General features: G+C 36.4%; 3 protein-coding genes and 1 non-coding gene across 8 annotated transcripts; 3 read left to right on the plus strand and 1 right to left on the minus strand.

Annotated features, from left to right (window-relative positions):
- Positions 1 to 2,704: 2,704 nt before the first annotated feature.
- Positions 2,705 to 9,364, plus strand: LOC121799012 (probable serine/threonine-protein phosphatase 2A regulatory subunit B'' subunit TON2). 2 transcript variants are annotated; one of them, XM_042198316.1, is made up of 13 exons: positions 2,705 to 2,916; positions 2,997 to 3,088; positions 3,173 to 3,235; positions 3,458 to 3,556; positions 5,626 to 5,784; positions 6,253 to 6,324; positions 6,422 to 6,554; positions 6,643 to 6,707; positions 6,976 to 7,051; positions 7,434 to 7,625; positions 7,759 to 7,860; positions 8,432 to 8,624; positions 8,925 to 9,364. In XM_042198316.1, exons 1-13 carry the CDS (start codon positions 2,784 to 2,786, stop codon positions 9,163 to 9,165), a joined length of 1,620 nt encoding a protein of 539 aa, XP_042054250.1. In that variant the 5' UTR covers positions 2,705 to 2,783; the 3' UTR covers positions 9,166 to 9,364. The 2 variants fall into 2 exon arrangements, with proteins under 2 accessions (XP_042054250.1, XP_042054251.1); XM_042198317.1 differs by lacking the exon at positions 7,434 to 7,625 and having other exon boundaries at positions 2,707 to 2,916.
- Positions 8,723 to 8,838, plus strand: LOC121801671. Its single transcript, XR_006050615.1, has one exon. It is a non-coding gene; the product is annotated as a small nucleolar RNA snoR104 (small nucleolar RNA).
- A 135-nt stretch (positions 9,365 to 9,499) lies between the features above and the next one.
- LOC121798894 (5'-3' exoribonuclease 4-like) lies at positions 9,500 to 19,053 on the minus strand. 4 transcript variants are annotated; one of them, XM_042198143.1, is made up of 22 exons: positions 18,675 to 19,052; positions 17,877 to 17,979; positions 17,732 to 17,808; positions 17,454 to 17,645; positions 17,172 to 17,291; positions 16,997 to 17,059; positions 16,744 to 16,884; positions 16,467 to 16,631; positions 16,166 to 16,243; positions 15,647 to 15,733; positions 14,897 to 14,977; positions 13,943 to 14,038; positions 13,411 to 13,481; positions 12,947 to 13,075; positions 12,774 to 12,850; positions 12,644 to 12,684; positions 12,473 to 12,547; positions 11,828 to 11,967; positions 11,639 to 11,743; positions 11,480 to 11,555; positions 10,773 to 10,855; positions 9,500 to 10,517 (listed from the first exon to the last, which is right to left on the minus strand). In XM_042198143.1, exons 1-22 carry the CDS (start codon positions 18,867 to 18,869, stop codon positions 9,812 to 9,814), a joined length of 2,901 nt encoding a protein of 966 aa, XP_042054077.1. In that variant the 5' UTR covers positions 18,870 to 19,052; the 3' UTR covers positions 9,500 to 9,811. The 4 variants fall into 4 exon arrangements, with proteins under 4 accessions (XP_042054077.1, XP_042054079.1, XP_042054076.1 ...); XM_042198145.1 differs by adding an exon at positions 18,556 to 18,589 and having other exon boundaries at positions 11,639 to 11,967; positions 18,675 to 18,801; XM_042198142.1 differs by having other exon boundaries at positions 11,639 to 11,967; positions 18,675 to 19,053.
- A 2,687-nt stretch (positions 19,054 to 21,740) lies between these two features.
- LOC121799341 (protein translocase subunit SecA 1-like) lies at positions 21,741 to 26,843 on the plus strand. Its single transcript, XM_042198667.1, has 5 exons — positions 21,741 to 21,948; positions 22,027 to 22,175; positions 23,191 to 23,352; positions 24,906 to 25,021; positions 26,479 to 26,843. Exons 1-5 carry the CDS (start codon positions 21,771 to 21,773, stop codon positions 26,504 to 26,506), a joined length of 633 nt encoding a protein of 210 aa, XP_042054601.1. The 5' UTR covers positions 21,741 to 21,770; the 3' UTR covers positions 26,507 to 26,843.
- Positions 26,844 to 27,055: the final 212 nt, after the last annotated feature.

The raw sequence follows: 27,055 nt of genomic DNA on the forward strand, positions 1-27,055 counted from the left end.
AAACCGCTAGGGGGGAAGGCTTACAACGGAGAGCAATGCCGGAAACAGTGGGATCGGTTGAAGAGGCAGCTCAGCCGATTTGTCGGCATTTACATAAACAACCTCCGCTCGGCAACCAGCGGCATGTCTGCCGAGGATGTGAAGCTCATGTCTCATCAGCAGTTCCCCAACACTCAGTTGGGCTTCGGGGAATTCAAATATTGGCCGGTGTTTCTTGTGGTGCAGTCTTCGGCCAAGTTCACTGCGGGTGTTGAATCTGGCTGGCCGAAGTGGACGAAGATCAGCGACTCCGGAGAGTACAGTAGCAGTGCCGGTTTCGCGGAACTCCCCACCGCCGAGGCAGAGTTCTCGACACCCACATCGTCGGCCCGCCGCCGTCGCCCGGTTGGGTGAAAGTCCGCGTCGCGGATGGCGAGGGGAAGCACCAGCGGTGCTGCCGAGGCCCAATCGGCAGCACCCGCCCAAAACGATCCCGAGAACCCCTCATTCGCCCGCATCACGGTACATGAAACCTTGTTACGTGCAATGGTTGAATGGCGCCAATAGACCGACCCCCATTACAAGCGGTCGCTTAAACCCCTCATCAACAGTATGCGGCGCGATTTGGCGTTCGGAGACATGTCGGACGGTGACGGCGGGGGGATGGCGGCGGGGAATCCGAGGAGTGAGAAGCCGGTTTTTATTTTAATAATGTAATTTTTTTTAGTAATTATGTATTTTTTTTATAATGAAATATGTTTTTTTTTTAAATAAAGTGGTTGCATTTTCTCCGTATTCGTGTCGACTATTTAATTTTGTAAATTTCTTACTTCCGGAAATTGTTTAATTTGTGAATTTGTGAATTTTTTTAATTGTGGGAAGTCCTTTGGGTTGTCCTTCGGGATGTCCGCCACTGTGCAGTGGGAATTCCTTATGACGTGACAGTGCAGTGGGAAGTCCGTATGACGTGGCAGGAGGTGTTTTGGGGAATTCCGCGGGGAATTCCACGCCATTGCTGATGCTCTAATTAAACTACGATTATCTCATTAGCATTTGGAGTATTTGCGTTTTAATTAGTTTAATTAATGAGATCTAAACGTGATACAAGTTTGTGATGGATTATTCAACAAATTGGAATAATCAAATGAATTTATCAGAAGCCACTACTCCTATTTATTATCGCCTACTTGGTTATTCTTATTCTTATTCCCATTCCCTTGTATTTATTTATTTATTGTTATTTTATAGACAAAAATAAAATAAAATAAAATAAAACAATATAAAATTGCATTATTACCCGAAAATAGTGTGGGCTTAATTTCATAGTTATTGGGCTGGATTTGAAGGCAATTTTCCCGGTCCAGTTCCATAGTAGATGGATTATGTTAAAATGTAAATTACACGGCCTAAATATTTAATGTGTGAAACAAGGAGTACAAGTGGTGCATTATAATGTTAGTTTTTATTAAATTGCTAATTTATCAGTGTAGTGTATATAAAAATGTTAACACGATCACATTAAAATATCAATATAAATTGCGTTGAGGAATTAGCAAATTAACAATTACGTTGACATTTTAAATATCAATGTCTACACATTATATTCAACTATCAACTATGTTTATGTTGATATTTCAATGTCATTATTGACATTTTTAATGTACTGCATTGATGGGTTAACAATTTAAGAAAAATAGTAAATAGAGTTAGCAATTTAAGAAAATTAGTGAATTAAAAGAAGAGAAACAAGCTTAAAATTACCCATGAGAGCATAATAAATTAAAATAACACAAATACCGAACAGAAATCAAGATCTTATGCCATCAATATTCCCCACTCCATTTATTATCATAGTTCTATCATGTCACCATTATCTTCAACATCGTCATTAATTCCCTTCAATTTATGAGATAAGCCAAAACTCTTACTATATCTTCAATCACAACTCAATTTTATTTTTCATTTTTTAATCACCATCCAATTTGTAAAAAATAATTAAATAACACTGTAAATAATTAAATAACCCATAAATGGAAAAATATATTCACAAAATAGTTGAAATCAATTTTTCCAGCTGATTCCATGGTGGAAACCGTCTTCCGTACTATTGTGAATGACCTTAAAGTATTAAACAACATCATTTTGTCTCAAGTAATTTTAAAAATAAAAATGAAAGTATACAGTGACATATGATGGTCGATGAATTATACCGAGATTTCAGAGACCGAAAAATGGGTGCTTGATATTTTTGATACAAAACGAATAGTTTGAGATTTAATTAAATACAAAACGAATAGTTTGAGATTTAATTAAATATGGAGTATCATATTTTGTACATTTTAAATAACGCAAATATAGTTTAGGATTTAAATTTAAACTAAATGATATACCTTTCCCGCATATTGATTGCAATAAAATTGTCATAAGAAAATCAACAGTGTGCGGTTTTTATATTTGTAGAGTCATGTACACCCTTCAAATTAATATGAAACTCATTTTATAAAACAGTAATTTCAAAAGATTTTTAAACAAAATGCTACTCAAATCATTTATACTACAAAGCAGAGTATACTACTCCTACAGTCTACAAAGTACAAACACACACACAACAAAAAAGAAGAAGTTCTGTATATATTATAGAAAGGTCCCTAAAATAGTTGTAATTGTATAATAGTCCAGAATAAAGTTGAAAGTTTACATTATTACCCACGATCACGACAAGGAGTTTTAGCAGACATTGTATTGTTGGTGAGGTAAGATTGGGAGCAGAGAGAGAGAGAGAGGGCTTAAGCAATTAGGCGAAGATGTATAGTGGGTCCAGCGATGGCGATGCATCGACGCAGCGGAAGATTCCGGCTGCGTCTTCAATGCTCTGGGTTCGTAATCTCCGCCGCTTCATTGGATCCGGCGCCGGCCTCGGATCCGAAGCCCTTATGGGTGCGTATCTACTACTCCGTATTTGCTTTGTTTTCCTTCATAATTTCGACCTACACTGAAAATGCGGAATCATTATTCAGAACTAGAGACGAAAAGAATTTTGCTCGACATATTCAAAGCAAAGCAACAAAAGAACGCTGAAGCTGGAACCATTCCCAGCTTCTACAAGAAGGTTTTTTTTTTTTTTGAATAAACATAAAAGTAAACAAATTTGGCGTTATGTTGCAGTAATTGTTTTTTTCATTTCCGATTTCAGAAACCTGAAGAAGGTTCTATCAGTCATAGGGTCCAGAGGCTGGCCAAGTATCGGTTTCTCAAGGTATTTTATTTGAATTTTTGTGTTTTGCGGCATGTAGATGTGATTTAGTTTCAGTATGTTAGCATTCTTTGCGTTGAGAATCAGTATCAGCGTGCCTAGATGTCCTTGGGGCGTTATGTTTAAACTTTAAAGTACAGTTGATAATCAGCTGTTTTTTCTATCATGGGTTGCTTGACTTTAATTTTTGATGTATAACTGAAATTCGCTCTTTCCTGCAATCAGAAACAATCTGATATTTTGCTGAATGCCGATGACCTGGATGCTATGTGGGTTTGCCTGAGGGAAAATTGTGTAATCGACGATGCCACTGGTGCTGAAAAGGTTACTACTGTACTTGTTTACATTCATATTCTTCCTAGGACAGTTAGTAAATGTTTCTATTCTGGTATATTTGGAGCACCAAAGCATTATTCTTTCAACCTTTGCTGCATGGAGTTATCCATTAGGACCACCAGACATTCATTATGACAGATACTTAAAATGTTTATGTACGTAGTGAAAGAACTGCTGAGGTTGCAGTATGTCAAATAGATTCTTAACTCTTAGGGCGTGTTCACCTTACTTGTTTCACTATTCACAAGATTTAGGCCCGTCAAGATTTGAGCTACTGTTGAGCTGAGATATAGTGAGCAAAGTCTGTGTTTAGTATTCAAGATTTCGGTGCTAGATTAGGACCCGAATTACTGTTCACACATCACTGTTGACAAGTAAAAGACTGTTTTATCCCTGCTATTTTAACAAACTTCCCACTTTAACCTCACCCTCCTTCCACTCATCAATAATCGCGATCAAGAATTGGTCCATGCAGCAGAGGGCAGTTTCCACATACTTCAACACCTGCCTTCACCATTATCTTCCTCCTCATCATCATTATCGACATCCCAACTCAATTCCTGCATAGGGACCCAACCTCTGAAGGCGGCCGGTCGCCTCTGCTCTCATATTCATCTCACCATTAACTCCTCGCACTCTCCGCCCCTTTCTTCTTCTCATTGTATCTCTTCTTCTTCTTCACCTCTCACACACACTAAATCCCCATTTCCATATATCGATACAATATATACACACGCCTTCATAATTTCAAGAAACATAGCTGTTGAATTAAATGATCAATTATCAAGAGGGAGAAAGTTTTGAAATTGGAAGGAATCGTGGCTTCCCTTTTTGTTGAATTGAAGAAGGGGTTTGTGTTTTGGTGAAATTTTCCATATGTAATGCATCTCTTCCGATTTCAAACCCACCCAGAAATACAATCCGCTGCCTCCTTTCCCCAATCCCGCCCTCCAAGTCCTCATCAACGATGACAATCAGCACCCCAACCAGAATGACCTGAGTGCAGACCTGCAAAATAACTCGAAAATAAGCCTAAATCTGCCCGGAGCTCCGCCTCCGCTCTATCTCGCAGCATATCCGGAGCTCTGCCTCCACTCAACTTCTCCGTATTTGCGCACGCTTTCGCCATCTCCACTCAACTTTTTATACTTCCACTCCTCAACAAGACCGGTCGCCGGAATCGCATCATCAATGCCCGCCTCCAGCGAACGCATCACGAGCGGTTGGTTCTCAGTGCCGGACCTCCGGCTCCAAAACCACATATTCACCTTGCCTCTCATCTCGATTATACTCTCTCATAGACTCATCCTGCATCTAGAAGATATATTTTGGGGAGTGGAGAGGGGTAGATGAAGGACTCGATAGTCTTTTTGCCGACAAATCTTGAAGAACTGTTACACTCCAAAACCATAAACCACCAAAAGAGTGTGATATAAAATTGCACCAAATCAGATGAATAGTGCGGGCCTTGCCCAAAAACACGGGCTTTCAAATTTTCATTTAAAACAAAGCGAACGCATGAAATGCCAATTTTGAATCGAAATCTTGCCATTACCGACAAAGTGAACACGTCCTTACTATTATGTAATAGTGCTTGTCTATTGATTGTTTTTTTTCTGAGATTAGATAGTTATGAGTATGAACTTTGATCACATAAATGCCAGTTTTTGGAACTTTAATCATCACATACTCACTATCAAGTAAATATGAGCTGCACATGCACTTAATATTGATCCTGCCTGGTTGAAATGTCTCAAAGTGATCTTGTTTTAATTTGATAGTGTCAAGGACTCGGGTTCTAACCATATGCTGTTAATAATTGACATCATCTGGCATGCATCTGCACTGTGGAATCTCAATTGCTGCTATCATGACTTCTTTTTCTAGTTTTGTATGTTTGGCTTTCGACGGGGTTTTCCTCATTTTGTTCCATTACTGCATTTTGTACATTTATATTTGAATTGTAGGTTTCTGTCTTCTATGCATCGGATAATCGGATGCTTGTATATTTCTGTAACAAGTTGGATTGAGATATGGTTCTTTTTGTAATTGTTTAGATGAATTATGAAGACTTCTGCCACATAGCCTCGGTATGTACAGAGCAGATAGGCCTTAAATGTCGACGCTTTTTCAGCCCCTCAAATTTCATGAAGTTTGAGAAAGATGAATCTGGACGAATATCCATCCTCCCTTTCTACCTCTATGTGATGCGCACGGTAAAAGCTTCTGCTCCTTTGGTTTCTACCGAACATTTATATGTACAACCCTCCCCATCTCATATAGATGTGTAGTATATTAACTTGTGTCTTTGTTATGGTTTTGTTTACCTTAATTGTGTCTTTGTTATGGTTCTGTTTACCTTTATATGGAAAAATGCAACCAAATCAACAGTTCAAAACATAATATACATAGTTCTTGCTAGATTGACATTTGGAAGTTTCATATTTGTCAGCCTCACTTGAAATCGCTTTTATTTTCCGCTAGTTCTATCACTATTTACCGTATGAGTTTGAACTGTTAGTCTGTTAATATGGATACCTTTCAGTCGAGAGTTCTTTTGGGCAAGGAATTGTTCAGTAACATCCGTACGAATATTAAAATGATGAGACCACGTCCTGACTCCTGAGATGCTTGTATGCAAAGATTCCCAATTATGAAATAATGCTTGATCTCTTAATGTCCAGGTTTCTCTCACTCAAGCAAGAATTGATATGAGTGAGCTCGATGAGGATTCAGATGGCTTTCTTCAACCTTATGTATGTTGATTGTACTGTTGAAGCTTTGATTGGAATTAATTATTAATTACAAAGTACAAACTCAAATGTGCTAACATCCCTTTTCTATATGAAATAGGAAATGGAGAATTACATAGGAGGTCTTATTCCCAATTTGGCGCAGTTGAGGGACATGCCTGCTGGTTTTATTCAGATGTATTGTCGCATAGCTGCCCATAAATTCTTCTTCTTTTGTGATCCACATAAACGAGGTTGGCTTCAGTTCTATTAGTTGGCTTGCTTGTAGAGTTGTCCCTGTCTAATATACATATAAAATATAAATACTGATTGTGATATCAGGAAAGGCATGCATAAAGAAAGTCCTCCTTAGTAATTGCCTTCAAGAGCTAATGGAACTACATCAGGTATTCTTTTTTTAGTATTATTTGAAATCAATTCAATCCCTGATGTACCAGTTTGATCTAGGTTAAGGCCTAAACTCCTATTTGAAAAATCTGCCTTGAAAGTAGCCGTTTCGTGTGGAATTTGCCTCCAGAATTTAGATTGAAGTCTTTAGATCTTTTTACCTTCCTTGCATTAAAAAGCTGGAGTGTCTCGAGCCATTTTGTTACTCTTTTTTCATCCCCTGTATGCTTTGCATATCACATTATTTTGATCTTGTATGTGCAATAGGAAAGTGAGGAAGAAGCGACTGATACTGAGCAAGCTGAAAACTGGTTCTCACTGACATCTGCTCAACGCATATGTGGTTTGTTCGTTGACCTTTCTCTATATTTCATAAATATTCTTCACACTTTAAGTAATGTTCTTTGAGCCCTATTTTTTTCTTAAATTTACTTTGTAGAGTTAGTTTCTTAGTGCTAAATGTTAACATTATCCGTCTCTTGGTATAGTTAATTTTCTTTTCGGAAGTGTTAATTTCCCAAGTCTTTTTTCTTGCCAAAAAAATGTAATTTTCTCTTGTTACTAGTGTTGTTTACTTTTTATACGAGTCATATTTAAATTTTAGGAACTTCCTGTATACTATGTTTGACATATAAGTATTAGCAAATGTGAGATTTTAATGAAACTAATTCAAATACTTGTGTAGATGGGTATTGTTGAATGTTCTTTTCGCTGTGTAATGTCAGATTCTTTCATCAAAGCTGAGAATTTTCTTGTTGAATTCATAAAAATAATACCAAGCCCATCTCCAGTTCCTGTTTCTCTGTTCATTTATGAACAGGAACAAAAGCCATCCAGTAGCTTGAACTTCTCCACGGTCATTCTTCTCCTTCCTCCAGAATTAAGTTTTTCTAAACAGTTTTATAGACTGCAAATTTGTAAGTTTCCTTTTGACTGCCTGTTTCTGATCTTGGGAAACTGGCTTTGATTCCTTGATAGTAGTAGGTGGCCTACTTCAGATTTTTTTATTAGAATATTACTCCATATAACTGCTGGAATTGGTCCTTGCAGATATGTTCCTTGCTCTTGATAAAGATGCGAGTGGATCACTGAGCAAACAGGAACTTCGAGATTATGCTGATGGGACATTGACTGATATTTTCATTGAGAGAGGTAGGAACCAACTGTATCCCCTAAAGACAAATACCAAAAATTTACCTCTTTCAGTTGATAAATTTCGCCCATCTGCAGTCAATTATACTTTTTTACAGTTGTTTGGAATGTCAAATCATTGCCTCACATTTTCAGCACTCTTCGACATGTTATGAAGTTAGCATCATTCTTACTATTCATGCTTCTCTCTCTAGGAACCCTTTAGATTCTGTGAAGACAAATGACATTGTATGATATGATACTCCGTGGGTAATACCTCTTTAATGAATCTTGTCCACCTTAATATGCAATTCGGTGACCCCAGCATCTGTTAAAATCAGAAACTAGTTAGTATTTTCAAAGCCCACTTCAGAAATGAAGACTCAAAAGCTGGTTTTAAACAGAAAAGATATCCCATATTGTAAATTTTATTACAGTTACATGAGCTCCAATACCCCTACTTCTCTAATTGGTAAAAACCGGATATAAATTTTATTACCATTACATGAGCTCCAACTATGCTGTATTTGTTTGCCATATTTATGTATGATTTGTTTTGGTTGTAAACTTTTTGTTATCATATTCTTATCAGTGTTTGATGAGCATGTCCGGCGTGGAAAGAATGGTAATGGTAATGCTCGCGAGATGGATTTTGAGAGTTTTCTCGACTTTGTTCTGGCTTTAGAGAATAAAGATACTCCAGAAGGACTAACATATTTGTTTAGATGCCTTGATCTTAATGGGCGGGGATTCCTCACGACTGCTGATATCCACACATTATTCAGGTTTGGTTTTTAAATCATGTTGTTGCTGAAGTCTTTGGAATATAGTATTTTTTATGCTCGTCTTGATTTAAGGAAAAAATTTATACGGAAGTAAAGAGGGGTAGCATCAAGAGTTCTGAATGTTCCTGATACAAACTTCCTACAAAAATCTGCTGGAATTCCTGCATGTAGCTCTTGAGCACGATCTACATGTCTCAAGTTGCCAGACACATGCACACCGAGCTTTGGATCTTCTCCAGTAATTTATGTCGTTAATAATAGATATTGAATGATACTAAAATCTTCTCCAATGTGGAACAGGGATGTTCACCAAAAATGGATTGAAGGTGGCAACTATGAACTTTGTATTGAGGACGTGAGGGATGAAATCTGGGATATGGTCAAACCAGCTGACCCGTTGAGAATAACCCTAGCCGATCTACTCTCTTGCAAGCAGGGCGGCACGGTTGCAAGCATGCTAATTGACGTGCGTGGATTCTGGGCACATGACAACAGAGAAAACCTTCTGCAGGAAGAGGAAGAACCCGAAGAGGAACAATAGGCAACGTCTTCAGAGCCACTTGTAATAATACATGTTGCAGAAGACCATTAGGGAAAATTGTGGATTTGTCAGCTAGGTTTGAAGACGACCGAATGTTGAGAGTTATATATGTATAGAATTATCATGTAATTGTTATATCTCTTGTCGAGCTAACTAACAATCTATAATTTTAGTAATAGAAATGTGTTTACTTTAGGCACTCTGATCTTTTCAACTATATTAATATGACAGTTGCCAAATTTCTACATCAATAGATGCATACCAATATTTTTCAAGGACGAATTTTTTTTAACCCGATTTAGCAAGAATTAGAAGAGAGTTGGAAACGGTTTCGTAAGATCCAAGAACATTGTTTTATAACTGCAAGAGTAGTTTGTTTAGGCTAAACAGTAAACAGGAATTAGACAGATGGGAAAGGGAAACTTAAAAATCGTTCCCACTACAGAGAATGCTACACTAAACCTGTGTCTACTCTTTAATCGATCGCTATAATTTACTTGAAAATTTTCAGAACAAAAGGAACAACATTTGTGCACCTCCAATTGATTTCAGGTGCATTACCATCGGAGTCTAACTAGATCGCATTGGCATTTATCATATTCAGTTTACAACATTCTTACTTGGAGATCACTGTTGGACTTGTGAATCAGCGACGTTCTGCGCCAGTCTTATTTTTTACCTGATAACGGTGTCCCCCTTGCCCTACTGCTACTGAAGTCTGTTGCGTATAATACATGTCTGTAGCCCCGTCTGGAAGATGTTTACCGATCCATTTAGGAAGTGGTGATGGAAATGGACCTGTCTGCTGTGAGAGTTGAGCAGCGGTATGTGGCATCTGAAAAGAATTCGACGATCTTGAAGAAGATCCTGCAAGTGACCTGCCTTTGGAAGAACCACCTTCTATAGTTAATGCAGACATGCCGCCTCTAAGGTCATGATGCTGTTCGTGATATGAATATCTGTCTTGCGCGTTGTAAATCGGCCTATTGTTTTGCACATTATTTGGGGCCCCACCGTATCGAGCACTTCCCATCAGAGTGTGAGGGCTGTATTGGACACTCAAAGAGTTTGGGTCGGTGTAATATCCCTGTTCGTTATAACCATATCGGCCATACCCAGATGGCACGGCTACTCTTGGCCTATAAGATGCATGATGGTTCGGATAATTTTGGATCTCTGAGACTCCCATTTCATACCCAGGTGGTCCAGCTGGCCTCATCCTGTTGGCAACATGATTCCCATGGAAATTGATTGAATTTGAGCGATCTGACTTTATCTTCAACGTATTGTGAACCAGGCGATGAGCAGCTTCTCCCAAAATAGGACCAGACATCGCCCTAGAAACCTGTGGTCTGTGGAGCACATACGATACAGACAAGCGTGATAAGAGAACTAAACCAGTCACAAGAGCAGCACGTACTTATTTCCTTAGATCCGAAAAGGTATTTTGAATTAAGGTTCGCTAATCTAAAGCTCAAAGCAAAGAAAGGGACCCTGAGACCACTGAATGAAACTGAATATTATGTACTACAAAAGTACAACTCTCAGAATAAATATTTTCAGCAATCACTATTCCTTGCTGTCCATGCATAAATTAGTAGTAGTACCTTTCTTTGCCTAGCTGGTGCCTTCCCCCATTGTCTTCATGCCATAATGTTGGGGCAGGTTTTATGTCAAACGATTTAACTGTCTGCAGTTAAAATATGAAATTAGTTACAGCATGGAAAAGAGAAAGTAAACTGTGCCATCATTTGACCAACTCATGCCTATGCCAAAAAAAAAGAAATATGAATACAAACAAGGAACAAGGGGATGAACGTTTGGCATGATAGTGGATGCTTGCACAACGGTAAACACACACTTTGGCCCATCAAACCCTAGTGCAACTCGACAGAAAACGTTTGGCAGTCCAAATTCGAGTTCCGGTGTGTGGATCGCATCTTCTCAATTTAATTCAACTTTGTTGCTCATTTTTTCAATTATAATGTCAACATAATGTTTTAAAATAAAATAAAATAAAAATTAGTTCAGTGAGAATAAAAGAAAGATAGCAATTTGAGATGGCTAAGGTGGAATAAATAGCGATGGTTGAATGGCAAGAAAAATAGTTATGCCATAATTCCAATATGAATTTGTTATCTTTACAGAACTCAAAGAAAATTTTTCTCTAAGTAGAAATTGGCATTCAAAGAATTCTGCAACCAAATTAGAATTTCAGTTTCTCTCCAATGATGTTCCCCATCTTTAAAACCAAATGGAGCCTCAGCCTATGCATCTATGACCAAGAGAAGTGGACATAAAAGTTGAATCATACCTGTACAGGCATATTTACACCAGCAGGAGGTTTTGGAGTGTGGGCATGCGGTGCTGGATTCAGATATGTCGCATTTCTGAAAAAAATACAGTACACACATTCAGGGTCCGGTTCAGTAATCTGCAAAAACAATTGGGTTGAAGGGCTCATATCAATTACAAGGCTTGATTGTTTGTTATGTCTTCCAAACCGTAGACTGGAGAAGGGATATTCCTTTTCAAGTCATTCCTTTTAGTTAACCACAAAAATCCATTCATTCCAGCACTGAAACAACCAGACAATAGAAAAGAATCAACATTGCAGAAAACTGATGTATAGAAAGTTCCATCATAATAGATAGGGATTAACCTCACAACTGCATCAACAGGCCATAGGGATTTTTCAAGGCCAGAAAAACGATAGTAGATGGTTATTTGAGCTGCCAAAGGGTGACGAGGATGAACATATAACAAATCGAACATGACACAATTTCGAAATTGCTCTTCCTCCTAAGTGAAAACGGAAGATGGCTCAGCATTTTCATTTTCCAGCCATTGTATCAACACGTAGCATGGTACTATATTCATCCAACTTATTGTTGCTGTCACAAAGTACTACATTCATCCATGAAAAAAAGGCATGTTTTTCCTATTTGGGCCATCCACAGAAATTAGTAGTATCTATCTATTTATAAGTTTTTTTATATCTAATGAGGTGGGCTCCATTTTCCACTAATAACACTTCAACCAATTTTTCTCTCTATCTCTCTTACTTTACAAATATTGCTTTAAAACCTGTGCCTTCCACAACTAAGACTTTTTTGTGGAAGGAGGTAGCATTGTACTCTAAATCACTAATTATTCATGCAAGATCTACACAAAGAGGGTAAGCATATGTAAATCTCTAGCTTTTCAGTTCAAAATTAAATTATTTGTTCAACATACTAATTGTTTCTTTTCAGTTCATAGATTATTCGCTAGTTATTAGAGACAAATGGATGCAAATCGTACAGACCGTTAAAGTTTCCTCAAGTTTCTTGGTCTCAGCAAGCAATTTCTTCTCATCAATGAATGGTAATTTGGCAACACCCTGAGATTTCAGCAAATCAAAGACATTAGTTTTTGGTTAAGTAGAAAGGATACAACTGGTCACCAAAGCAAACGATATTTTAATCATATGAAATACCTGCCAAGCGAAGCGTTTTCCATTCATGTCGATTTCAAAATCTGGCCACAAGAAAAGAAAAAGTATGGTCAGCAAAATACATAATACGGAGTATAAGGAAAAGGGCAGTATTCAACAGACAAATGACTACCATTTGGATAGAAATCAACAATAGGTGATGCAGGATCAGACATCAACCTTCTGTATCTTTCAGGCAGAGCAGTAGAACTGTGTGCAGGAAACAACATTGAGGAAACACAACAAAGAAGAAAATAATGAGAGGCAAATCAACAGATCAGCGCTCTGTAAAAAAGGTGAAAGTACCTCGCAGCTGGCAGGGTTCCCAATAATTGATCAAAGGGTTTAAAAGGCTCCCCTGGGAAGAAGGTTATCTCTAAATCAGTTAAGCCTTTAAGATCAGATGCAAATGGAGCATAATGATATGGATAGTACCTGGAGAAAAAAATATCAAAAGGGCAAAGTGTACATGATTCGGGAGGGAGAAGTACAATTGGTATTACTTTGGAATGCATCATGCAAGTAAATGACATTAAAATCTTCACATCCTTAATAATCCATTGGCACAGTATTCCAGGTAAGAATTAATTCACTGACATCGAATTTTCCATATCTTCCTATCAAGAGCTAAGGATTACCGAAACAATGATTTGATGTGTTTTATAGTAATAAACAACATAAAAGGACCAAAAGTGCAAAGTTGCATTAAAATGTAGTATATTTTTTACTGTACAAACTGTTATATCATAAAGGGAAACACAAGAACACACCACTGCCATGAGCAGACACCTTGGTAATAATAGCGGCAAACCCAACACAGCCCTTCCACAAACTTCAAAACCTAGAAGAAGAAGTCAGCTTTACATTTGAAAAAATGTTGATGTTGGTGATTCATAAATGCAGATGAGCATAAGCAATTAAACCTCTTAAAACACATTGCAACTGATCCCCTTCTCCACTGGATTAAACGATTTTATGTTTTTCGCACAATATTTAAAGAAGAATAAGAAAGGGAAAAAAATCTGAAAATTGTCAAGGAAGAAGAGGATATGAAAATAAAAAGAAATGCAATATTATACAGAAAATTTAAAGAGATTATATAGCTTGTTAACGCCAATAGGGAAATAATCTATAGAGTTCGCGGGTTGGTAGAAAACCAACTGTAAAGTTGTCGATGGAGCTATTGATGCTTACTGCAATATTTAAAATATAAACTTCTGTAGATTTATAGTGAAAAGAGTAGTGACAACTGAAGCTAAACAAAGTAACAGAGAACTGAAATTATATGATAGGTGTACTTACCACATCTGATCGTATTTCATCAATCTTCTGCAGATCAGACGTGCCAAATTTCTCAGAATAATACCTTTCTTTATATCCAGGTTCCCCCAATTTCACCTGTTAGTGAGAAAAAAGTCACCATAATATTAATATAAGCCACTACTTTGATGCATGCAAACAGATGAATCAACAAAAAGAAAATATTTTGAATTTCCGAACACCAGTGGAGAACACATGATAGCAAACAGAAGAATAATTGATAAAATCACAGACCTCTGCTAAACATAAAATATAACTGCTGGGACATTATTAAAACTACGATCCAGTTATGGACACGCGAATCACTATCTTCAATAAATCAGGACAAGATTGTCTTTCGAATTCACAATTATCTCATAATAGTGCCCATGTTACAAGTATGACAATTGGTAGTTTCGATGTTCCATAGCACAGCAATTAATTTGCTAGTACTATCCAATTCCATTATAACCAAAGGATCTATAATTGGGTATGACATTGTTTATGGTACACCTTTTACTATTATAAAAGTGTGAATTCTAACAAAATTTACAGGAGTATTTTTATTATTATTTATTATTAATTTAAATTCTGCAGATAGGTCCTAACTAAATGAGTACGAGATAAGAATCAATTTGTCTCTAAATTTTTCAAAATTGTGATGAGATTTATCGATATTTGATGCATTATCATTTGGCTAGTTACTAACATATTGGGAAACAGTAATTTGACATTGAACATGAGGGAGAGGGTAAGAGGGAGGACGAAAACACAGACAATCAACATGTAAGACTAGTAGTTAAGACCAAAACAGGGCATTAAAGCATACTGTATTCTGACATTGACATCACAGGCAATGCACCATGCCTCTAATCTTACCAGCGCAAGTCACCAGTCAAGAACTGAAATAAAATACAAAGTTCGAGCAAAAACAAATACTCTGAAGATAGGAAGTACCTTGTCCCCAGCTGAAGCATTAGGATTTTGACTAGCCTGCCCCCTTGCTCTTTGCTTCATCTCTTCATTATTCTCATATGCCTGGTAAAACCACGGAAATGCCAATGCATCGTATCGAAGTTATTGGAATGGCTCATAAGTTAACTAGAAAGAATACTTTAAAACAAATAGATAAGAAAGCTAATTTCAAAAGAAAGTAAAAGGACGGAGAGTATCATCTTGTAGTTAAAAAAGGACAGAGAGTATCTTCCATATGCATGCATTATTAAAGTTTTAGCTTATCAAAATGATATGGGACATCATTAAGTAACTGCTCTCTTAGAGAAGCCAGCAACACCAACAAAAAGTGTTATAGCCTTCTAAACTTCTCATATTTTCAGAATAAGCCACTTAAAATATCCAAGTAGCAATCCAACAGTACTTAAAAGGTGTGAAGTTGTTTCATCTATGTCTTTGCAGGTAAAGGCAACAAAAGAATGACATGCTTTTGCTAATGGCTAGAATAAGTTGGACAGGAGGAGATCCAACATTGTATCTGGAACTTCAAGCTCGAAAACCACATATTTCAAACCAGGTTACACGATCCAGGAAATTAGATCAGCAAATACTGGGACTCAATAAACTGATATCTACAAAACTGTATTGTCAGCTTTCAGTCATGAGTCTGACAACTCTGTAACAGTTCCAAGTATCTCGTATTTTTACGTAAGTTTAGCCTTATTATCAGGTGAGAGAAAATGAACTAACTACCTGCTGTATACGGGTTCTTTTTTTAAAAATTTGATCTTCATGCACCGCAACTGCCTGAACAAAAGTTTCGACCCGGTCCAAGAAAACCTGAAACATTAGATCCATACCAATAGCAATGAGAAAGGTTCAGACCTTAACCTCAATAGATAATAAAACAATACCGTGAACATAAAACTAGCAAAGTTGGACCCCTAGGCATGTCCCAACGTCTGATACTTATAAGCAAGTATAGAGAAACATTCAGAAAAAGAAGTTAATGATGTATCATAATATCATAACCATCACAAGGACATTATTGAATGGAAACGTAGGTGGTCTAGCGCATTGGGTCAGACAGGGTAGGTGGCAGCATTAACCCAGTAGCAGGAAAGTGACAGGTGGAGAGTTAGAGGGGGTCAAACGCATACAGTGGAAATTTTCCAAACTGTGTATTTTCATCGACTAGCACTGGATGCAAATATACTAGAAGTGCATGTGTTACTGCAACATGCTTAAATAATGCTAATCTAATCAGATTACCTCACCAGCATCTGTAAGATAACCACCCATTGCAGCGAATTCCCTTCTATATACAAACATGAGCAAATTTATGGCACCCTGCAGATTGAAAAATTATAAAAGCGAAAAAACTTAATGGTGGGAACACGGCACGTGATTGATAAATAAATCATGTGTAGGAAGATAAGATGATATAGTAATATGTCACAGAGCATATTTGATTGAATCTGCACTTAATGCCTGAGTTAGGATAATAGATATAGTTGACAAGCTTGACGTCCACAGGAGAGCAATGTATTCATTAGATTCAATTCATATATACCTCTCTAATTTCCAATGTAGGCATATGAGGAAGAAAGTCATTGCCAACAAAAAAGCATAAGAACACGAAATCATCCACCAGTCTCTCGAAATCAATTTCAAATGGAGGATTTGGAATATTCAGCTCATATCCCAAGTATTCTCGCAAAACCCAGATGTTGAGAAACTGGCAACAAAATATGAAGTACCACAATAAAAATCAATCGTAGAGACCAAATCAGGAGGAACAATGAAACAATAAGAGTAAAAGAGCTTGACTAAGCCTTCAATTATGTAACCTGATACTTCATCTTGTGAATGGGAGTGTCGTCTGCATACTTTGTACCATCACCATTGGCTCCCCCACGACATTCAGCTGCCAGATGGCCTGCTTGGCCGCAGAGAAAGCATTTTTCCTGGTTCCCAGGAAAAGTAATCACCTGCAACATAAGGTGAAAGAGAGATTTCCATTCAGTTCAGATACAATAGCAACTAACCTCCCTCCGCAGAAAAGAGAGATTTTCATTTAGTTCAGATACAATAGCAACTAACCTCCCTCAGTATTGAAAAGTGGACTTCATGAGTAGCTAGTGAGAGCATGATCAGGTCAGCATCCTACTTAAAATATATATTAATGAATGTCTTGTCAAAATGCAAAACAAACATTAAGGTAAGAAGAAAAAGAGAAGAACAAGAAAGAAAAAGCTAAATGTTTCTCAAATCTCACCAGTCCATATAGACAGTGCCTAGTGTTTGGATCAAAACCAGGAATGTTGCGTTGTAAACGAATATAAGACATAATTTTGTGCTCACCCTCGCCAGGAACATTAGCGTCAGAAAGAATAACCTTCAAAAATATTCAATGCCTTGTGAATAAATAAAGAGAGACATGTCATCCTGAAAACGAAAAATATAACCCAAAAGCAAATAGAAAGAATCACTCCACAAAAAGGATTCATCTCATCTTGAGATACAACCAGGAAACCCTGTAAGATATTTTCAAACAAACCTTGAGAAACTGCCATCCAGAAATTCGGTTCAACCTTGACTGCACATAGTATTGAAGTGCTATAGAGAGGACAGCCATAAATGGAGTGCCAGGGGTGATAACATTTGAATCGGATGTTTCAGTCTTTCCTTTTGGCAATAGTTTTTCCCCCTCAAGTTCAAACTCTTTCCTCAACCTGTCTTTTTCAGCTTCCTGGTATAAGAAAATAGGGTACAGAGGTTGAATTTCTAACATGAATATCAAAGTTTACTTAAGTACATAAAATCCAGGATACATACAGCTGCAGCAGCATCCTTAGCAGCCCTGAAACGACGAGACCTTTGCTGGTTCATTTTAGCCCTGGGAGCCACACCATCTGTAGAAAGGAAAGAACATTGGTACTATGTTTGATACTGAGTAGAGATCTTATTATATTAGGCTTACCAATTGCCAAATAAAGGAGCCTTCTTGGACGAACCAATGATACAACATGGTCAATGTAATCAAAGATATATTTAAATACATCTGCATAAGTGGCAGGTGCAGGCTGCGGTAAGAGGAACCAATTATTAGGTTGTGGCAGTGTTTATAGCGAAGAAGAATGTGTTTGCAATCACAGTAGAGTGAGAATAAAGTAAACAGTATATTGCAGTCCTTTAATTTAATTTCATTCTGGGATGATAACTATCATGTGAGTTTAATAGTTTGTTCAGTCAGGCTTGTCATATTAAAAGCCAAAAGCATCACATCCAAGTAATGTGACTAGCTCAAATTTACAGACTCCAAAGTAAACTTTATTAAAATGATATGAATATATTCAATGATGTAACGTGTTTAAACTATTGACAGTCTTTGCCACATGAAATTCTACTACCCTGACTCTAGAAAAAGAAAGCAATCTCTAGAGATGACATCAAGACAGGAATCAGCCTTTATTTGTCTAGCATTTAATTCATGATTATATTACTGCAGCCAATTTTAGTAGGAGTATTTTATAATAATCACAGAAGTCTGGATACGGTAACGCATAGTGAGGCATGTTCAAAAAAAAAAGACACAAACGATACTAACTTTTACTCTGTAACGTTGTATATTAGGAGTACAAGTCATACATGATTATTACCTTCTTGATAATACCTTTTGAAAAGCCAAACAATCTATACATGAACAATGATTCAGTAAACCAAATGACATAAGAAATCGTTGTAAAAATGGCATTTCAATGGGGAAACAGTAAGCTACCTTGCCTTCGGGGTGGAAACAAGGGTGAATTATACCATTCATATCCAAATACAAATTATCGAACTCAATGCCATTAGGGTTTGGCCTTGATATGTCAACAGGCCCTTCATCCCGACCTGGTTCCTCCTCCACCACATCCACAATACACAGAGGGTACCGATCCGCCAGCCACCGGTAAAACGCAGGAACCCCCATCCGTCACAAAGCTGTTATTTCCGCGATTTTCGTCGACGGAAAGGGAATTTCACAATCGGAAACGGCTTAACTTGTTCTTAGTGCCTTGGAAACTTGAAATCGGCAATTTTGTGAATTCGGCAGCACAAATATCGTGAGCGAATTGTCTTCTCTCTCTACGATACTTAAAGAGGGATTTACAAAAAAGTTAGTACTACCATTTTCTAAAATCTACTGCCAATTTTGCAGCTGCTTCCGTAAATTTACAGTCAGTGGCGGATCCAGGAATTAAAAATGGTGGGGTCGGACGAGAAAATTAATATAACTAAGGAGTAATATTTAATTATATAAAATAGTAATAAAAATACATTGCAAACGAAATATCTCTATTTTATATTAAACACGATAATTGACTTATACAAGTATTCATGTTTTGAAGCTAACTTAAAGTTATTTCATTGGAAATAGCTATGAATATATCTTTTAGTCGTTGTTCGTGTTCAATATTAGTACTAGAAGAACAGATGAAAGCGCAAAATCTTTATAAAAGAAATGTATCCATTAATCTAAATGAAAAGTAATTAAAATCAATGATCAAAAGTAATTATTATATTTATTAAAACTAGATAAAAATTTTATTAGTTACTACTCCTACTAGTTTAAAATAAAAGTAAAATATAATAAAACAAGATTAAAAGATAATCAATAAACTATTAAAAAATAAAACTAAAAAGTAATAAATCATGATTAAAAGATGATCAATAAACTAGAAACCGAGAATTCTTATTTATAAATAAAGTTTAAACACTTATATAAAGATAAAATTGTTAAAAAGAAAAGTATTTGATTGTATTTTTTTAATTAATAAAAAGCCCAAACCTAAGCCAAACATGTTAAAGCATATATAAATAAATTTTTTTGCAAAACACTCAAAATTGGGGACACAAAACGGGATTAACCAGCACGAGTTCTTACATGTAGCTTCGCCGTCGCCATAGACCGTGATCTCCTAGTTGTTGGGATGGTAAGGGTGGAGCAAATAGTTGATGAAGTAAGCTCCACAGCAATTCACACACACATAAGTATAAGGAATTTTTGCTTCTTCAATGGCTCTTCTGATTATCCTCTTCTTCTCAAGCACTGATTCGAATGCTGGCAATACACTAATTTCTTTATCTTCAGCCACTTAAAATGCGAGGAAAAGCTGCGCTGCTTGAAGTCATCGGAAAAGCTGCGCTGCTTGAGGTCTGAGGATGAATCGTGGGGCGGAGTTCCGGATGCCGTGGGGTCGGGGGCTGTTGGGAGGAGTCTTCCGGCGGTTCTCCGGGGATGGCGGTGGGGTCGGCCGACCCCGCGCGACCCCACCTGCATCCGCCGCTGTTTACAGTATTTGCAACGAAACCTTCGACATTGAATATGCATGTGCATTGTACATTAATCTACACATGTTTATGCTATTTTCATTTTTAATTTATTTATTTACTTTCTCTATTTCACAAATATCAAAACCCCTTCCATTTTGGGTTCCTCACCAATAAAAATAGTCCAATTATTTTTTATGTATAGTCTCAAATAACTCTATTTTTATTAAAAACAGCACGAGTATATGTTTTTAATTGTCTAATAAGTGTTACTGATTTATACATTTATGATTTTAAATACTACATAGTAATATTGTTTCCCATTTTATTAATTTTTTAAGAATGTGTAAGTAAAAATTATTTGGTTCGTATCCGTACATCCCATGAGTGGTGGCACTACTTTGAAGTAAAAGGTTGCTATGGTGCTCCTTCATGTATCCATATGTTGTATGTTGTCGGACAATTGTGCACAAGTTACAAGAGTTATTGAAGGATTTTGATTCAGTGGTGATGCAACATGTGCATAGAGAAGGAAATTTTGATGCTGACTTTATGTCACGTTATGCTTATAGGTTTAATTGAGGAATGCATGTGTTAGAAATAGTCCATATGGAACTCCGTAGTTGGTTGTTGCATGATAGAATAAGTGTTTCTTATATTAGATAGTTTAGTTTGTTCTCAGGCTTTGTCTGCGTTAAAAAAAGGGTTTGCTATGGTTATTGAAGTGTAGACTTATTAGACCCATTTAATAATAGGCTAAGTTGGCCTCAAACTAAAATGAAATTAATTGAAAACCAAATCCTAAAACTCATAAGAATAATTTAGCATATTCATTACGGATGTAATCGAGTTTAATATCTATCATGAATTTAAATAATAATCGTATAAATGAATATTTATTTCAAAATTTGAATACAAATCGTATAAAAATTACTCTCCATCTTACATTATTGTTTCACTGTAGATGAACTACTTAAACCTTCTATCCCTTAAAAATACACTACATTTAAAACAACACATATTTTAATACACAATCGGTAAAGTAAGAGAGAAATAGAAAAAAATTATTAGAGTATTGTTAGTGAATAAAGAGCTGAGAAAAAAAAGTTTCCTCAAATAGAATTGGTCTATTTTTAAGGACATTCCAAAACAACAAATGTGATTTATTTTTAAGGAAAGGAAAGAGTATTTAATAAAAAAATAGGACTAGTAATATGTTTACACTCTTATTATATTTTTCATTCTATTTTTCTTCTGCTTAACTCAAAAAATATTACTCTCTTCGTGCATAATAGATGTTATATTTTCATTTTTTTGTTGTCTCATAAAATATGTCACGTTTTCTCCGTATTAATATAAATAAATATAATATTTTTTTTATGTATTTAATATATAAAGAAATCTCCTAAAATCCAATATAAATATGGAATCTATTATGGGATGTATTATCATTAGTTTATTAATTTATTTTAGAAAATAAATACCTAAACCCCAGAGGGGAAGAAGGGTTTTAAAGTTTAAACCGGAGCAATGTATGTATGCATTGTGAACATAATACATAATGCTCCGATCAATTCTCTCATCTCCATTCCGCCGGAATCTCTCTTCGTCCACTCTCCGCCACATCTCTACGACGCCGCATCTCAGCTTCTCATGGATGGACAAGGTCAAAGGAGTTCTTACCGGCCAGAAGATCGAACTTCCACCCTCCCAATCGGCCCAGTCGTTCACCCTTCTTCGTGAGTACTTCCCCTCTTAATCAGCACTAGTGTTTATGTAAATACAGATCTTGTTATTTATCTGTAATATGCCTACAGTATTTGCGGAGGAGATGAGGAAGGCTAGGAAATTGGGGACTATGAAGCAATTCGTAGTTGGCCGAAGCAGTGAGGCCACTTTTAACGACGCCTTTGAGAAACAAGAGGCCATAATTCGATACCTAGGCGGTGTCGATAATACTGGGGAGGTTCCTTCCTGATTAATTCATATGTTTTTTACATGAATTACTACACCTGCCATTGAAATTGTTCCTCAGATTCCTCTTTTTTTTCATAGAATTTTATTGAAATTAACTTCATTTGAAGACCCGTGCTTGGGTGTGGCCTTCATTTGACTTCCTTAAACTCGACTGTTTCTAGATTAAATCAGAAAATGATCCTTAAGCTCCAAATCTTTTACTCCAGTCATAGAATGATCAGTGCTTTCATAAATTTATTTCTGAAAGCTTTCAATGGAGAAGAACCACTTTTATGCATTTGCTTATTCAGGCTTCCTAGAATGTACACAGTTCTATAGACTAACAATCTTCTTTTTCATTTTCTTTCTTTTCTTGGAAAGCTCTGTCGATATTGCTAGGGAGTAGGGAATAAAGCTAGACTTACTGCTGAATAGATACTGGTTTCCTTATTCATTTGTTGGTTAGCATAGAAACCTCAAACCTCTACTTTTCAATTTTGTCGAAGCCTACTTGAGCTGGTTCAGCAGTTTTTTCCTAGAATGTACACAGTTCTATAGACTAACAATCTTCTTTTTCATTTTCTTTCTTTTCTTGGAAAGCTCTGTTGATATTGCTAGGGAGTAGGGAATAAAGCTAGACTTACTGATGAATAGATACTGGTTTCCTTATTCCTTTGTTGGTTAGCATAGAAACCTCAAACCTCTACTTTTCAATTTTGTCGAAGCCTACTTGAGCTGGTCAGTTTTCCCCTTGTTTCTTTAGAACTTTCTAACAGATAGTCTCTTCATGGAACTGATAGATTTGTATAGGAGTTCTACTAACTTTTTGTCACTTATTTTAATATTTTTTGTTCAAAATGTCAAGTGTACAGAAGTTGAAGGGATGAAGTTATATATTCATACTTAGACTTCAATGCTCTAAATTAGGTCATAAAGGGTTATCCCTGAAGGCTGTTTGAGAATTATGTAAATTGGTGGTCCATTAATGGTGTCTCACTTTTGATTTGGCTTTATATTCTTTGTAGAACATCCAAACCAAGCACAAGCAGGATGCAGCAAAACAATGTAATTGCACGCTGGCAGAGGTTGAGAATACCTTAGCTAAGTTTACGTGGGCCAAGCTAGCTCAGGCAAAGCTTGAACAACTTCAAGCAGAAGGCAAACCTGTCCCAAAGAGCATGTCCGAGGTGCTCATCATAATGCACAATGTTTTTTCATTTTTATTAGCTGCTATTGAATCTTTCATTGATCGGAAAGTTCATGAGTGATTTAACTGCTCTAACCCTAAATAGAAGTTCTACGTGGTTGGATCTACATGAATGTAGACACATTCAAGTTTCTTGGACCAAATTTACTTTGACAGACATAACTTTTTACATGCAGTCTATGCAGCAAAAAAGTTTGTATCAACAAAAATCTTCAATTTGAACATAATTCGAAGCAGGCTATCAGTTTGTGAAAAATGATCATTCTTAACAGCTCTGATTTAGTGATTTATAGATAATGGATGGGAAAATATAAGTATGGACTAAATCTATTTAATTGTCTGTACTCTGTAGTACTCCCTCCGTCCCCAAAGAATATGCACTTTGGGGTCGACACGGATTTTAATGTAAAAAGTAAATAAAGTATTGTCAGTGGAGAATGGGTCCCACCTCATTAGAGAGAAAAGACTTTCCAAAATTAGAAAGTGCATATTCTTGTGGGACAAACTAAAAAGGAAAGAGTGCATATTCTTGAGGGAAGGAGAAAGTATGATTTGCCAACTCGGACATTATTATTTATGATAATAATTAGTTTGTTTGTGTCTTACTATTTGAGGCAAATTTTAATGATTTCTCTTACATTTGTTTGACCATTAATGAAAAGTTTGAAACTTTCTTTGTTTACTTGGCCTCTGACTGTAGAAAAACAGAATTTTGAATATATGCTGGTTTCAGCAATGATTTCATGATGAACATAGTGAGTGATAATTGTAGATATTCTAAATAAAGTAGGGTCTCAGATAAGGAGGAGTACATCTTTTTTTTAGAACTAGCAATGGAGAGTTAAATCATAGTATATGGATTTTTATGGTATCATGGGTGTCTGTTTCTTAGAGTTAACCAAAAAGAAATGAAACTAGCAAATAGCAAAGCAAAATTTAATCTTGTAATTGAATCAAACAAAGACACAAATAAAACAAAACATGAAGTAGAGTAAACATGCATTACTGAGTGTCAAGTAACAAATATACTCATTATTGTAAAATAGCCTAGGCAGAGCTTAGTCCACCAACATTTGCCATTATCAGCAATGCTATGCACCATCTAAACTAGGTGGCCATGATATGATGCATAGAGTGCCCATCTGCCATCTGTTATTTGAAATAGACTCTAATATCATAATTTTATTTTTATTAATTTACATTCAAGAAACTTCATGCTTTTATGTGTAGAAAAGTATTGTGAACTAGTAAGTAAGATATTAGTAGTAAGGAATACAGGGGCCTGTTGCATATCCCCTGTTTGGTGCCTAGGTGCTGGCCGCATAAGAACAAAGAAGAACTTTATGATCTCTCTGATACTGACTATACTGCATATAAGGTGCTTATCTGTTTGATTTATGTTATTCTATAAAGTAAGGGGCAAGGTGTTGAATGTTGATTTCTGTAATGCTGTTGTTCCTTTACCCATGGCTTCTTTTTCTTGATTCATCAAATGTGCTATTTTATTCATATGTTTAGTATTAATAATTGCAGATCCAGAAAATGATGGGATCATCTGCATTGGATCTTGCTAGATCAAACATGGCGAAAAGTGGGAAAACAAGTAGAAATTCACCCTGCCCCTGTGGTTCTAAGAAGTTGTACAAGAGGTACTTTCTTATTTTAGGGAGTATTAGAAAAATATGGCCATGCTTAATGAATAATTTATTAGGATATACAATTAAATTGCAACTTGGATATTTATGCTACAAACCTCCAAAGTCTAATTTTCAAGACCAATTGCATAAAGGTTTCAATCTCTAAAGTCTAAACTAGTTTGCAAATATTGGCTCTGACTTGCTATAGTGGCTTTCAGAATTTATTTCCTTCTTATTGGATTGGCCTAAGTTGTTAGGAAAGTATTTGTTCTTAATACCTGATGTTGGATGATAAACTGTTGGTCTGGATCTAATGTACTAGGTTTTTTCATCTTTTATGCTCGATTGCTTGGTTTGGTTTTTCAACTTGATTTTGGATGCAATACCTTAAACAAAAGCACTCTATCTGAATCAGGCAGTAGCTTAGATTGATGGATGTTATAGGTGTCTGTCACCCTTTGTTGTCTCACTCATCTAGATTAAGAATAATGATATTTTCTTTTCCAAAGAAGATCCTTAAGAATTATTTTATGTTGTGTGTTGCTTCCTGTTCAATATAGAACGGGACTTTGCTCTTACTCTTTACTACTACATCCAGTATATTTTCTCATTTTTGGTCTTTAGAATAGTCTTGAAATTTTCCAGGAAGTGACAAGACATTATGGGGACCCATCATGTAATGATCTAAATCCACAATGAATTTGTAGTTTGATACTTAAAAAGTTGCTAACAGTTCATGTTTCGAAATAATCAGTCTTATACTTTTCATATTGGCTTGAGTCTTCTAAGAAGTACTTGGCCGTTTCCTTCTCCAGCTTCGTGGGAGAGTACTACTATTCATTCCATGTTTCTATTTGCATATTCTTTTTCGCCATTGAATCAGTGTTGTCAAAATGTCGTTCAGGTCGCTCGGGTCGCCTGGGTCGAGTGTGTCGGCTGGGTCGTCCTAAACACATGCTATCTCTGATTTTCTCAATCTCTCACATGTTTTCTGACTCTCAATCACAATTCTCTATATATATGCATGCACCACATCAAACTTTTCAAACATGCTTTCTACACTTTAGAATTCGGCCTCTTCACTCCTAAACAAATAAACAATTCAAAGATATTTTGCTGCTCCCCTTCATATATTCCTTTGTTTTGATATTTTCAAGACAATGGTTTCAATTATTTATTGTGTTATGACTTATGAATTGTTCTTATATTTTGATCATTTCTATTTTCCACTTTATCTCTGTCCACATGAATTGTGTCTACATTTATATTATTTTATTAAATATTAAAATGCAAAAAAATTAGCCTAGATTTGTGGGTCTCTCGACCCCGTCGACTCGTCAACCCGCGACCCAAATTTTCACTTCATCGACCCAGGGCACCCCGCTACCCTAACAACACTGCATTGAATCGAAACATGTGATATAATATGGTCATGTTGGAGTCTGCTGATGTAGGTTTGGTTTTTGAAGGTGCTGCGGCAAGGACAAGAGCAGTTGAGAGCAACTTGGGTTGTTGAGTAGAGGGAGAAGTGGAAAAAAAGGAAGGCTAAATTAGGAAAATAATGGTAAGCTATGGTGTGAGCAGAGTGTATTCTCTTTCTGCACAACTTGCTTAGGAAGTGTGGGTTGGCCATGGGACTAGAATATAAACAATTCTTTTTAGGGTTGATCTCCAATAAAAATATTCACAGGTTGTTTAGGATTTTGGATCCGAATTTTGACCTCTCTCATCTTTGTTGTAGTATCTTCTTTTTATGTACTTTGACAAGTGAGAACTGTATTTCATGCATCATCTCTTAAATTTAATTTCAATTGATACACTTAATATAGACCAATTTTTTGTTCATTTATTTAAGTAATAAACAGTTATTTTTCCAAATGTACAATTGCATCAGGCCTCAAATGACAACTTAAAACACACGTGGATTTGATCATAGTATTATCATAACGCACATTTGAATTCTTAAAACATTAGAGCATCCGCAATAGCGGACGTCCGACTGGCGAGCCGGTCGTCCGTCAGGGACGTCTGCTATTGCAGCGGAAG

Source organism: Salvia splendens, chromosome 4 (assembly GCF_004379255.2).
Source record: "Salvia splendens isolate huo1 chromosome 4, SspV2, whole genome shotgun sequence".
In the NCBI taxonomy this organism is placed as follows: Eukaryota; Viridiplantae; Streptophyta; class Magnoliopsida; order Lamiales; family Lamiaceae; genus Salvia; species Salvia splendens.

Bases quoted from the DNA above. Each gene is read 5' to 3' on its own strand.
- LOC121799012 (XM_042198316.1), top strand. From the start codon at position 2,784: ATGTATAGTGGGTCCAGCGATGGCGATGCATCGACGCAGCGGAAGATT. The intron at 6,555-6,642 runs GTTGGCTTCAGT...TTGTGATATCAG, and splicing joins TTGTGATCCACATAAACGAG to GAAAGGCATGCATAAAGAAA. The intron at 6,708-6,975 runs GTATTCTTTTTT...TATGTGCAATAG, and splicing joins AGCTAATGGAACTACATCAG to GAAAGTGAGGAAGAAGCGAC.
- LOC121798894 (XM_042198142.1), bottom strand. From the start codon at position 18,869: ATGGGGGTTCCTGCGTTTTACCGGTGGCTGGCGGATCGGTACCCTCTG. The intron at 17,060-17,171 runs GTGAGATTTGAG...TATTTTAAGTAG, and splicing joins GGCACTGTCTATATGGACTG to GATGCTGACCTGATCATGCT. The intron at 13,076-13,410 runs GTGTGTTCTTGT...TTTTTTCTCCAG, and splicing joins GGTGTCTGCTCATGGCAGTG to GTACTATCCATATCATTATG.
- LOC121799341 (XM_042198667.1), top strand. From the start codon at position 21,771: ATGCTCCGATCAATTCTCTCATCTCCATTCCGCCGGAATCTCTCTTCG. The intron at 22,176-23,190 runs GTTCCTTCCTGA...TATTCTTTGTAG, and splicing joins GTGTCGATAATACTGGGGAG to AACATCCAAACCAAGCACAA. The intron at 23,353-24,905 runs GTGCTCATCATA...TAATAATTGCAG, and splicing joins TCCCAAAGAGCATGTCCGAG to ATCCAGAAAATGATGGGATC.